Source organism: Arvicola amphibius, chromosome 12 (assembly GCF_903992535.2).
Source record: "Arvicola amphibius chromosome 12, mArvAmp1.2, whole genome shotgun sequence".
NCBI lineage: Eukaryota > Metazoa > Chordata > Mammalia > Rodentia > Cricetidae > Arvicola > Arvicola amphibius.
This window is the reverse complement of record NC_052058.2, coordinates 68,275,203-68,288,173: the sequence shown is the minus strand read 5'-3', so window position 1 is coordinate 68,288,173 and position 12,971 is coordinate 68,275,203. Positions and strand designations below refer to the sequence as shown.

General features: G+C 46.2%; 1 protein-coding gene across 1 annotated transcript in view; it reads right to left on the bottom strand.

Annotated features, from left to right (window-relative positions):
- Positions 1-785: 785 nt before the first annotated feature.
- Lamc1 (laminin subunit gamma 1) overlaps positions 786-12,971 on the bottom strand; it is a 123,542-nt gene continuing 111,356 nt past the window's right edge. Inside the window, exons 21-28 of the mRNA XM_038349586.2 lie at positions 12,245-12,382; positions 11,064-11,208; positions 10,090-10,239; positions 9,791-9,905; positions 8,567-8,766; positions 8,220-8,378; positions 5,589-5,688; positions 786-3,667 (exon numbers count right to left, since the gene is read on the bottom strand). Coding sequence (XP_038205514.1) covers positions 3,411-3,667; positions 5,589-5,688; positions 8,220-8,378; positions 8,567-8,766; positions 9,791-9,905; positions 10,090-10,239; positions 11,064-11,208; positions 12,245-12,382 — 1,264 coding nt within the window. The 3' untranslated portion in view covers positions 786-3,410. The remainder of the gene's footprint in view (positions 3,668-5,588; positions 5,689-8,219; positions 8,379-8,566; positions 8,767-9,790; positions 9,906-10,089; positions 10,240-11,063; positions 11,209-12,244; positions 12,383-12,971) is intronic.

The following is a 12,971-nucleotide window of genomic DNA, read 5'->3' as shown; positions in this document are numbered from 1 at the left end:
CCTGCCCTCCACCTTGTCCGATACAGGCTCCCTTGTTGTTCACCACTAATATGGCTGGGTACAAGCTTCTGGGGATTCTCTTGTCTCTCCTCTCTCTGTAGGAGCACAAAGATCACAGATGTATGCCACTGTGCCCTGCTTTTGGAAGGTTCTAGAGATTCAACTCCAGACTCATGCTTCTATGGCAAGTGCTGTGCTCAGTGAGCCAAGGTCTCTCTGTAGCCCAGGCTAGCCTCAAAGCATCCTGCCTCGAGTGCTAGGATTGCAGACGTGAGCCACCTCGCCCGGGCTCTACCGCAGCACATCTAGGCTCCTCAGGAGTATCTCTGGTCTTGGGCCATGTCTGTGCTACAAGAGTTGAATAACACCCAGTCTAACTCTGTGAATAAAAACCTGCTAATTCTGGATGACAACAAAGATCACAATTTTCAGAAGTAAAAAAAAAAAAACCCTCAAAATGTTGAGGCTAGTGGTGCAATCCCGTGATCCAGCTATTCAGGAGGCCGAGGCGGGAAGACCACAAGTTCAATGCCTAATCGGAGTACAGGGAGACCCTGTCTTAAAATAAAGGATTAAAAAAATCTGGGTGGATGTATTCAGTTGGTAGAGTGTTTGCCTTGCACGCTGGAAGACCTGAATTCAACCCCCAGTACAAATGAAGAGCAGACAGCACTGGCTGGTTCTCAAGAAGACACGGCAATCCGAGGCACTACGAGCAGTCGCTCACCCATTATAGCTTTTAACACATTTTTTGTCCGCGCACCACATTCAGGCCACACAAGATATAAAGGGTTACAAATATTCTGATTTTATTATAAATAAAATACTGTTTTCTTTTTAAACATAGAAAAATGCCAAGTGTTGCGCTTTCCTAACCTCCCGGAAGAGGAAGGCTAAGGAGATTAAGGCAAACCGCTAAAGTGAAGGCACATTTAAAAGGGCCACAGTTGGATCAAGAGGAAAATTCCACGGGGGGAAAAAAAATAAAACACTCTATTCTGTGTGACACCCGGCATTTTACAGCAGCCATCCTGTCAATTTTATTACATAAAATACAGATTACTAAAACTATACAATAAAACAATGGCCATGCTGCAGGAGTGTAATAGGTATAATCTTGTAAATAACTTTCATTTTTAAAAATAAATTTCTGTTTAAAAATATACCACACAGATGGAGAGGATGAACGAAACCAAACACTCCACCCACCAGGGCCCAAGCCCTGCTGGAGTGGAGCTGACCCAACGGATGATGGTGGTCTGTTTCAGCCTTTTTCCTGCAACTGTGACCAACATGCACCTGCTACGGTGGCAAGCACTTAATCAGAGGAACTAGCCAATCAGCACTGAACTTGGTGAGGAAGAGCCATGCCTCTGCTGTGGCAGAAAAGACCTCGGAGGAGCAAGAGTGGAACCTCAGGGGTGCCAAGCCGAGCATTTTGGTGATCTCCATATGCCCAACAGAGATGGAGACAGACTGAACAGAGTCTTCTTCTGCCATCAGCTGCGCCTGGCGCCCTAAAGTGCTCGGTCATCACATGCTCCCTACAAAACTGACCCATCCCGCTCAGGAATGGGAGAGTCCCATCAGTAAAGTTTCCTAACTACTTCGCCCGGTCACCTGGTGGCTGCTCTGGGGCAGGCATGGAGGACAGCATGGAGCTACAGCTCAGATGATCAGGCAACAGGGGAGAGTGCCCGAGTGCCCTCTCGGGTCTGGCTGTGGAGGTGAGCAGGCTGAGATTGCGGTCAGACAATGAAGGTGCTGCAAACACGAGGCGGAGGCAGAGGCAGAGGCAGAGCAAAACACTGGGGAGCAGGGATGACTCAGGAGACGCTGGGAAGGGAGGAGGTGTACAGGTTCCCTGTGCTAGCAAGAGGGAAATCCGAGCAAAGACTGACAGTGCCCTCCTGGGAGGCCTGGGAATATTTACATAAATTCCTTACTCTATAATCATGATAAACAAAAAACATTCACACAAAAAATATAAATTTCAAATAATTAATAGCACCAGTGTGTCAGATAATAGTTTCTTTCCCCCCAGCTACGCAAAGTACAAAATTGCATAGTGTTAAAGGCTATATATGAATCTCAGAGGCAGGTAGGCAGGAGGAAGGGGGCGTGTGGCAGGAACTGTCACCGTGTGGTCCTAAGAAAAGCACAGAGCTAAGGATCTGAGGTTGAGAGTCCTACTAGGAAATGCCGCACAAGGTTCTTCCCGCTCCATACAGAGGAAAGACTTCGTGTGGGTGGAGCCACAAAGTGCAGGAACTAGATGGTGCTGGCAGCTGTGTGAAATACTGAGCGACAGCATTTGCCACCAGGATCTGGCAAACAATGATGTATTTTGAAGAGTTCTAAATACAGAACAGAAAAAGAGAATTCGAGCTTAGGGGCAAACATTACACCTCTCTCCAACAGAGAAGAAGAAAGCACAGATGGAGCCCTAATGATACTGGTTACACTTCATGTTCCAGAAAATCTGGGGAGAGGGAATTTGCTTTTCTTCCATTGGTCAAGATCTTAGAGACCAACTGTTTGACAGATATCTTAACGCTAATTCCAAGACTAACACACTAACAAAGCTTGAAGAATTAGGCTTGGGGAAAAATTTAGTGGTCATCGCATCCCTGTTTCTTCTGCATTAAGTCCCATTCATAAAAATATCAAAAGCTATCTAGTGTAGTGATGAGTGCAAGCTGCCCATCCAGACTTTGTATCAGCTGCCTATGGATTTGAAAACAGTTTATCTTCCTGGTCAATTCATACGGGAGAGAATCCTAAGTGTCGTTGAGCCATACTCTCCGGGAGACCGACACATAACTGGACTCTTTCCCAGGACGGCTCAGTGTCCTATACTCAACAGCTAGCACGACTGGTGGATGTCTACCAACATCTGAATGACCAATACCTTTGGCACAGGATGTTTATTTCCTTTTGTTTAAAAGAGGAGGTTGAAGATGCGGAGGCACTTTCTTTATCCACAGATGGGGCATACTGGCCATCTCAATGCTATGATGAGGAGCCAAACATTTCCTTCATAGAAACATGAGAAGGGAGATAGGTTCTGCTGGTGTTGAGAGGAGGGAAGGGAAGGGGTCTGCCTTGGCGTAAAAAGGTTCACACATGTGGGTCTGCACTGGAGGATGCCATAACCTCAGGCAAACTAGGGAAGGTTGCTGGGTAAAGGGCTGACGCGAATGGAAGAGACTTTATTAGGCCAAACCCTTTGTTCCTGGTTCAGGATGTTTAACCTGCTCCTCTTTAAACTCTGACTTTTTGTATTCACAAGGATAGTGATGGAGAGCAGCAGAAAGGTGGGGGGGTCTGAAAAGTGTAATCTCTGTGTCAAGGCACTGTGGCCTCACGGGCTCCCCTTCCAGGGGCACTGCCTTGCGGCCCTCTCGTCACTAGGGCTTCTCAATGGACGGGGTGTTAAAGCAGCCGGACGGTAGGGTCTTCTTGATGTCCTCCAGGTTGTGAATGTCCTTTATGATCTCATCTATGTCTCGGTTATAGTCCATGATGGCTGCCTCCTGCTTCCGGGCTTCATTCTCTAGGTCAGCCACCTTCCTGTCCAGATCGCTGACCTTCATTTCGTCCTTGGCTTTGTTCAGGGTGCCCTCGATCTCATTCAGCTTGTTCAGGTCCACAGTGTCCAGTTGTCCTGCAGAGCCAGGAAGGACACAAAGGAGAACAGGCTCATTCCTTGAGAACTGGAACGTGACACCAAGTGCCTCTTGCTTTGTCATAAACCAAGGCTAGCAGCTGCCCTGACTCAAAGGTGCTGCGTGTGCTGGGTTCAAGGGTCTAAGCAGCGCTGGCCTGGCCAACAAGGGCAGGCAGAGTGGATGATTAATATTGGAACAGTTGTAGTTGTGTTCTTGAGAAAACTGGTTTTCACAGAATGTTTTAATTTTTAAATATTTATTATTATTATTATTTATTACTCTGTGTGTGTGTGTGCATGTGTGTACATGTGTGTCTGCATGGATGCCAAGGCATATATGTGGAGGTCAGAAGACAACCTGCAGGAGTTGGTTCTCTTTTTCCACCATGTGGGTCCCGGGGACTGAACTCAGGTTGTCTGGCACGGCAGCAAGTGCCTTACCCACTCCATCTCTGGAGAACCATCTCTTCAGCCCTCACCGAACATTTTCTAAATGCACAGCTACCACATCTTATGCTTAAGAAGGCCATTTGGTAACACCCACTCCTCTTTGCCAGGTCATATGTGTAATCTGTGGGCCATTTCAGTATCATCAAAGAATATAAAAATCTCTAAGATAGAAGCATATGTCCGCAACTCCCAGGTTCCAGGGAAGATGCGCTAGTTTGGGGATCACTTCCTGTTTGTAAAAGTTAGACACTACTAGGAAAATAGAAAATGGCAAATGGCCAAGGCTGAAATGCTGAGATAACGCCAGCAAAGCCTCAATCTAAACACAGTAAGAAAAATAAAATCCTTTTGAAAGATGATGCTCCATAGCAAATAAGAACAGAGAAGCAGTCTCCAGAGACCAGTTTAGCTAGCTCACTGACTCTCAGACGCCAGGAATTTATTTGCCCACCTAACACCTAGGTGATAGAGCCAGCAATCTAGTTTCAGTCTCCCTGCTCGCAAAACCTGCCTCTTTTCCCTTCTCTCTCTTTAGCTTACGTCCATTTTAGAGTCATCTGCCGGCACATAACTTATTATTATTGATCTTTGAGACAGATAAAATATTATTCGTCTTAAGAAAAAAAACTAAACAACACAGTGGCACACAAATTCCAGAACTCGGGAGGCAGAGGCAGCTGGATCTCTGAGTTGAGGCCAGCTTGGTCTACAGAGTGAGTTACAGAAACAGACACAGAGAAACCCTGTCTCAGAAAACAAACAACACAACACAACACAATCCCCAGTCTTCAAAGGCTACATTACTCCTTCAAAATGGAGCCTGGTGACAAAAGGCTGTGTGTCCTAAAAGGAGATCTGCCTCTACCAAACTAGATTAAAAGGAGGGTTCATTGTGCTTGTGTTTCCCTGGAAACCAAATAAAACAAACAAAGTCTCCCTCTCTTTTAGTGTAAAAGTTCTCACTTCATCAAACTGTTCTCTGGTTGGCAAAGGAGAGAATTCTGTGCGATGGAGCACGGCTCTAAGAATTCTTTCTTCTACCACGGAGCCTTTCAAACCTGTAAAGAACCCCAGCAGGGGGACTAAGAGGAAATGGCTGTTTAATTGCACGATGAACCCTGGCCATAAATGACACCCAGAGGGCAGCTCATCTTCAAATGTAAAGACCGTGGGGTCCCAGTCGGGGCAGTGTCCGGGGATGGCACCTAAAGCACCTGAGCTTAAAGAGTCCCATTCCTCTTCACTCTAGAGTTGGCCGCCCAGCAACGCTGTGATGCTGCAGCTGACCTTAGAAGGTGCTGCCAGGCAAGACAGTGGGTATGGCAGCCCTAACTGCGCAAGAGCTAAAGGAAACGTTAATATCGATGAGTTGAGGATTCCATGTAAGTGGACTCAGAGTGGGTGGCATGAGACCCCAGAACGGCACAAAGCCCTGGGTGCCGGCAGGAGTGAGCCTCCCGTTACTTACCTAGCTGCTCCAAGAGGTCAGTCAGTTGGCCGAGGAGGCTGCTAACAGAGTTTTTGGCTTTTCTGGCATTGAGCTCAGCTTCCTGAGCAGCCTGTGAAGCCTGCAGGGAGAGAGTAAACAGCATGACTACCCCTGACTCCTTGTTTTCATCTTCTCTAAATATTTCCCTTAGTGAGGCAGCAGATCTATTTTCAGATTTGTCCCCCCTTTCTAAGTGCTGAGTCACAGACCCTCTGCAGGTTTTGGAGTGGTGTCTTTCTTCAGGTGGAGGATGTTATTTCTACTGCACGGAACAATCAGAATTCCTATGTTTTTTTTTTTGACAGTTTTGCTATGTAACCTAAGTTGGTCTCAAATACAAGATTCTCCTGTCTCTGCCTTCCGAGTGCTGGACTGTAGGTATATATTCCTATGCCTGGCTGCCCTTCCTGACATATGCATTCAGAAGAATGACGCTATCTCATTTTCTCACTTCCCCCACTCCAGAATACCTAGGGCAAACACATGATAAAATGCATTAGGTAGAATTAGGTTATTTTTAAGTACAGATTGAGTATAGGAACACAACATGGATACTCTTAGGTACCTCATTATTAGAGATGTACTATTCTCGGAGAGTTTTCATAAGCAAAGCAAGGCTTTTCTGAAAACTCTCTGTCATCTACACACACACACACACACACACACACACACACACGGAATACAATGGATGTTTTCAAAGTCAACCAAAGGTAAATACATTTGGGAAAGTTCCATAAAACCTGAACAAACACACTGGGCGTGAGTCACAGGAAGCAGCAGGGAAAAGGAAGCATCTACGCGTCAGAAAGCAGATGCTCTCACCAACAAAGCCAACAGCAGAGAAACGAGCGGCTTTGCATGCCCCACCAGGAATTATTGTTCCTGTTTTGGGGTCAAAACAAAGCAAACATTTAGGGATCAAAACAATGTGAAAAATTTAAAAACAGAAAAAATAAAAAATAAAAAATAAAAAAGCTTTCACAAATAAATGATTAACTCAGTTCAAATCGCAGCTGCTTTCGGGGAGCCACAAGGGCTTCCGGACCGTTCTGGGACTGGGACACAGGACTCCGCTGTTTAACCTGTGGCCTTTGGTGTCTTCCAGAAAGAACCACAACCCATCTGGTTGAAGAAAATGTTAGACCCAGGAAATACTCACTGAATGGTGGACTTTCAAAACTCTATAAATACAAAAGGGATAGCGTATGAGGACATGGCTTACTGATCCCAAGAAACTATGTACCAAAACTAACAAAAGTGGATTCTCTTTCTGCCCTTTGAATTAAACCCATATTCCTTTTTGGAACTCATAAATATGTATTCTCTACTTTTTTCAACATGCTTTAAATACAATGCTTCCATCAAGATGGCTCAAAGGGTAAGTTGCCAATAAGTTTGATGACCTGAGCTCTAGGCCCCAAATCCACATGGTGGAAGGAAAGAACCAACTCCCACAAGCTGTCCTGAGACAGCCATGTGTGTTACGGTGTGCGCACATTCACACACATGGAATAAATAAGTATATTTTAAAAAGAGAAGCCATAAGAGAAACACTGATGTTTGCTTCATGGTAATTTCCATTTGAGCCTCATTTTTACATTAAAAATTGCAGGATAATCCAGCACAAAGTTTAAAAACTCAGCTGTTTTAGTCAGTCATGGTGGTGCATAACTTTAATCCCAGCACGCAGGAGACAGAAACAGGAAGATCTCTATGAGTTCAAGGCCATCCTGGTCTACAGGGAGAGCTCCAGGTCAGTCAAGGCTACACAGGGAGACCACCCTGTCTCATAAAACAAAACCAAAGCTCAGCTGGGTGCACTTCACCAGATCTTGTGTTTGTCCTTCCTATCTCAAGGTAGAAATGACCCACAGCAAAAGGCCCTGTTTTGGGGGCCTCGAAAAATTGTGCCTCTTCCTGACACAGCAAGGATGAGAGCAAACAAGTTGACGATGTTCACCGACCCTGTGAACGCACTCAAAACAGGAGCTATTCCCGCACCCCAGCCCCATAAGTCCTTTCTAATGCAAAAGAGAACACCAAATGAAGAAAAATAGCCCCTCATTCTCCTGTGTACCAGTCAGTCACAAAACCACTCTGCCACAGTGGCCTGCTGTGTGCAGTCACCACAGACAGTGTGCAAGGGAAGCAGGTGTGAGGCTGGTGTGCTTCAGTGCAGTGGCAGAGAGCGTTTCTCCAATGCCTTGTATAAGAACCGGGCCTCTGCCCCTAGTGAGCAAGCAGCTGGGAGGACTCAGGAAGAAACTGGCTTTTCGCTGCATTCTCCTTTTAAAACAATTTTAATTTTATCCCATGTATGAATCACCTACTCAGCCACATTAAACACACACACACACACACAGCTTTTTTTAAGTGTTCTAAAGCTCCAGCTGTGAGGGAAATGTTTTGCTTCTTACTGAGTGGTTTGGGGACAGGGCAATTGTGCAACACCAATACCTGGCAGAGGAGCCAAATTCTTTGTCTTCTACATAAGCTACTGACCCAATTCTTGATCAGAAAATGCAATACAAAGTTCATATGGAAAAGGCATTGTTGGGGGTCTCCAGTGAGCACCCTCCGCTCTGCCTCTGAACAACGGGGCGCTCTTACCATGCCCGCCATCATCATGTCCTGGTCGGCATCGTCTTGTTTCCTCTTCAGCTCATTTTCTGCTTCCTCCAGCTGCCTCAGCATAACGTTCACCTCATTATCCAGATCCGTCACTTCCGCGAAGGTTCTCTCAGCGTCGGCCTTGGTGCCAGTGGCATTCTAGGCACAGAAGGAACTGCTGACCAAAGCAAACCAAAGACCCCAGAGCCACTTTCCCTTTCCTAGAGCGCCTCCTACTCCCTCCTGTAATCTGCTTTGCTACAGCAGAGGAAAAACTCTGCACGGACTCAGGGGGCTAGAGAGCGTGAGATGTATGAGCAGGGGCTGGCGAAGAGGGAAGCGCTCACCTTCTGCACGGCGCTGGCGATCCTCTCTGCCTCATGGGCTTTGGTCTTGGCCTCTGTGGCATCGGCTGCAGCATTGCCCAGGGCCAGCTGTGCCTCCCGTGTCTTCTCATTGGCTTCAGCTATGGTGCGGTTGATGGCGGGAATCCTCCTGAGAGCCTCCTCTGCAGCCGTCTTGTTATCACCCACACGCCTATCAAAATCTAAAAAGGAGTTCAAGGCACGCATTTGAATTAAACTGCCAAAAAGAAAACAGAACTGCAATTGGATTTTGTTTTATATGCAGCAAACATCTGTTGGGGAAACAAAGAATAACAACTGGACCTGAACCTCAGAGAGGACAGAACACACCTATCCCTGTGAGAAGGGTTCGGGACCAGTCACAGGCCTGCACGTCCGTTTCTGAGTAGAGTTCCTACTTGAAAAGCCACTGCCATGTAGGCCTGGCACACCACTGCTTCAGCCAGTGTCTTCAGGGTCTACTGTGTGTCAGGTGGTGTATGACACTCTGCTGACAAATGGGAAACCAGAAACCCAAGAGGCTAATCTGTGGAGCAGGGGTTCAAACAGACCCTGACACCAAAGCTACACTTGCAACTCTTATGCTTATAGAACCTGTGATTATTTTCACCAAACACGAATCGACCCCTTGGTGAACCGGGCGGGTGTGCTTCTCCAAGACAAAGAATTAGATACAGTGGTGGGAAAAGGAAAGATAATCTCGGTTCATCACAGAAGGTCAGCTAAGCAGGCAGACTGTGGGGACGCGAGTTAGTCTAATGTGAGGCCACCCTCCTCCACGTGGCTTTTTGTTTGCAGACTGAAGAATGCCAGGGTAAAATGACAGAGGCACTCTGATTTTTCTTTCAAATACTTGAGCTCCAGATTCGCCAAGAGATCCTGCTTCAATAAATAGAAGTGAAGACCCATTAAGGAGATACCTGGAATCAACTTGAGGTCTACACATGCACGTGCACACAGCGCCCTCCTGACACACACACACACACACACACACACACACACACACACGCGCGCGCAGACTATGGAGGTTAAACCAAGTATGGTAGAAGACCACGGTTAACTACTGGATTGAAGTAGTCAGTGTATAGGATTTAGCGCGCTATTATGTTCAGCGGGAATCATGCTAAATACAAATGGAAAAGTGACTCAGTGACCACCTCTGCGGAGGACAGGCATAGACGCTGCTGCTACCTGACCCTCTCATACCTTTGAGGTTGTTGAGAATGTCATTGGCTTCTTGTAAGGTATTTCGTCCCTTTTTAGCAGCCTCTTCAGCAAGAGCCTTGGCAGCGTCAGCTCGAGCTAGGAGTTGGTCGGCCGTCTGCAAATGCATGGCAGGTCAGAGGACAAACCTTTCTGGGCCGCCTTTCCCTCTCAGAGACCAGCCCCTCCCAGCCACAGTGTGGACACTGACATATACAAAGGCCGCACGCTAGAGGCGGCTCACCCTTGAGTCGTTTACATCGCTGCCTCCAGAAATGCGGCCAGTGGCAAATCAAACTAACCTGCTGCTCAGCTTTTCCCTTCTCTAGAAGGTTCTTTACTTCATTTTCCTTCCCCCTCATATCTTCCCGAAGGTCCTCATAGTCCTTCAGCTTCTGGTCAATTAGACGGTCCAGATCCGCAGCTTCTTTCTTGATTTTATTTGCTTCACTCTGTGACGAACACATAAGCAATGATCACAATAAATGACAAGGAAGCTTAGGAACTCTGAGATCTAAGGCTCAATTGACAGAAAGACAGCAGAGGTCAAGAGTTTGGGAATTTTTTTTAAAACCAAGTATACTTTAGTGATTTCCGAAGGTCTCCTGTACTTTGATTAGCTTTCATGGCTATGCCAGCCCACAGCTCAAACACATCTTCCTACAAGTCCCTTTCATGCCACTCTCCCTACGCCCCTCCCACAGCTGCGGCCCTCCTGTCTGCCATCAACCCCGTCTGGTTCACACTGCACACACATGAACTATTAAGCACCTGAAGAGACCGAAACCTTGGGAAACCAGCTGACACCTCAGATACAGGAAACAAGATGGTCAATTTCAAGTTTAGTATTAAAGTTATTTACATGGGGGCTTCGGGTGAGGAACCATGGTTAGAAGAAATAAAACACTACCAACCCCCGAATATTCTACCTGTCCCGGGCATGCGGCTATAGTTCTTGCAGGCTCGCTCTTCTTGCTGCTCTCTAGGTCTCTGTTACACAAGGCTCCAGCCACACTCTGCTTCAATTAACTCAAATATATCACAGTATGGATTTATACGAAACATCTAGAGGAAGTATTCCTATTACCAAGAAATCCTTGCTCCTTCATGTTTATAGTTCTTTATCTCACTAAGTTATATTTGCATAATTAAAATAGAATTTACCTTTACCAATGAGCCAGCTGGAGGTCTGGAAGGGAGAAGCAGGGCAGGCTCTTACCCAGACTAGAGGGACAGGGGCGTCAGGGACTATAGCGGCCAGTCTTTGCACACATACCTCCAGCGCCTCGGAGTCCACAGGGGTCAGCTGGGCCACACTGGCATAGATCTCCACAGCTTTGTCACCTGCCCGCTTGGCTTCCTCGTGGACTCGGGCAGCCTGCTTCTCCAGGTCCTGAGAGATGTTCTTTGCTTGCTCATACCTAAGGAACAAATGTCGTAATTCAATTTAAAAAAAACCAAAACCTGCTTTTTTAACATCTCAATATTAACCAGATACAATTAAGTTACTCTCCCTGGGACAACAGCTCCAAAAACCTAAAAGGAACTGTGTTGGGGGCTGTGGACCAGCAGACCCTGAATTTCTTGTAAACAACTTGTTTTCCTCTGCTCTGAGCAGCCTGCAGCTGCAAGATCCTGAGAGCTGGGGCGTGACCAGAGCCCTATATAAGTTGCCCCTGAGCACAATAAAGTGGGCATTCTTGGCATTCTTGTATCAAGGATGTCCCCGTGGCCCCGTCTGTCTGTCTGTCTCTGTCTGTAATTATGTTTTTAAATTTTCAGTCTAGTTCCTGTAGCACGTAGCACATAGAGCGCGGAATGGAACCCATGTAGTTTTATAGAACTGCTGTACCCAATGCTCATTTTGATACCAACCCTAGCTAAAAGTTACATTTCATTTTTTCAGTTCTATTTAGCTTACCATATATAAAGCAGGCATCTGTAAAACCCAAATTCCAGCTCTATCACGTTTCTAGCACTAATAATACAACAGGAGAGGTTCACACCTGATTCCATGTGATGGCTGCTATCAAATGGCAGACACACTACAAATACTAGGTAAATGCCAGGCTACACACACACAAACATGGATGAACTTTTTATTTAGACTTGGGTCTCACAATCTCATTATATAGACACACACATGTCCCAAACACTTCTGGTCCCTAATCTTTCAGATTAGAAATATTCAATTGATACATTTCATACATTCTCACTTTGGACCGTTTAAAGGCTGGCAGCTCAGCACATTTTCTTGGCTTTACTCTAACTTCTCTTCCCTTCGGCCTCCATATACAAAGCCTCTTAAGTACGTGGCCGGTCTAGCTCCCATCGCCTGCAGTCAGAGCTGGAGTGGCCGCACATCCCCTACCCTAACCACTCAACCACTCCACCACTCTGAAAGTGTGATGAACCTCACACAGCTCCGACAGGGAGCCACTTCCCAGTGACACTCACTTCCTATTGAGCTCTTCGATCTCAAATGCAGTTTGATTCTCTCCTTCCAGGGTCCTCAAGAGCAGATTATAGGCCTCAACAGAAGTCTCATTGGCTGTCTTTGCCACTCGGACAATGTCATCAGCTTCCTGTTTGTGGCTGCACATGTAGGGGGGATAATGAAAAATAAACCATGAACAAGACCATCCAGTAGGAAAAGAAATAAAATTTAGGTAACATTTACTTGATTATATTTCCATATACTAGTATGGGCAGAAGTCTAGGAATACTACAAAGTCCCATTTGGAGTTCCACAGTCATTTCAGGTGGCTAAATTCACAAAAAGCATTCTGTAACTGAGAAGAGTTTTTTTCTGGTGAATAAATGGCACAAAACTCTACTGGGACAAATGTGTATTTTTCTGAGAAAATTTGCTTTTGGTTGGTGTGCTGAGGTAGCTCCTGCCCATAACCCTAGCGTTGAGGCAGCAGGATCCGGAGGTTCCAAGCCAATGAGCTACAAAATGAAAATGTCTCAGAGGACAGGGAGGGGGGAGCGGGAGGAAGCCTTCCAATGTGAGTAATTTATTCAAATGTGAGTAATTTACATATAGCACTGGGCTACCCAGACCGTGTATCTGGTCAGCAATACAAACACCAGACTATCATACAGTCCGCTGGACTACAGAGTTACTGCATAGTCTCCACACAGTTACTACATAGTCTCCACAGTTACTACATAGTCTCCA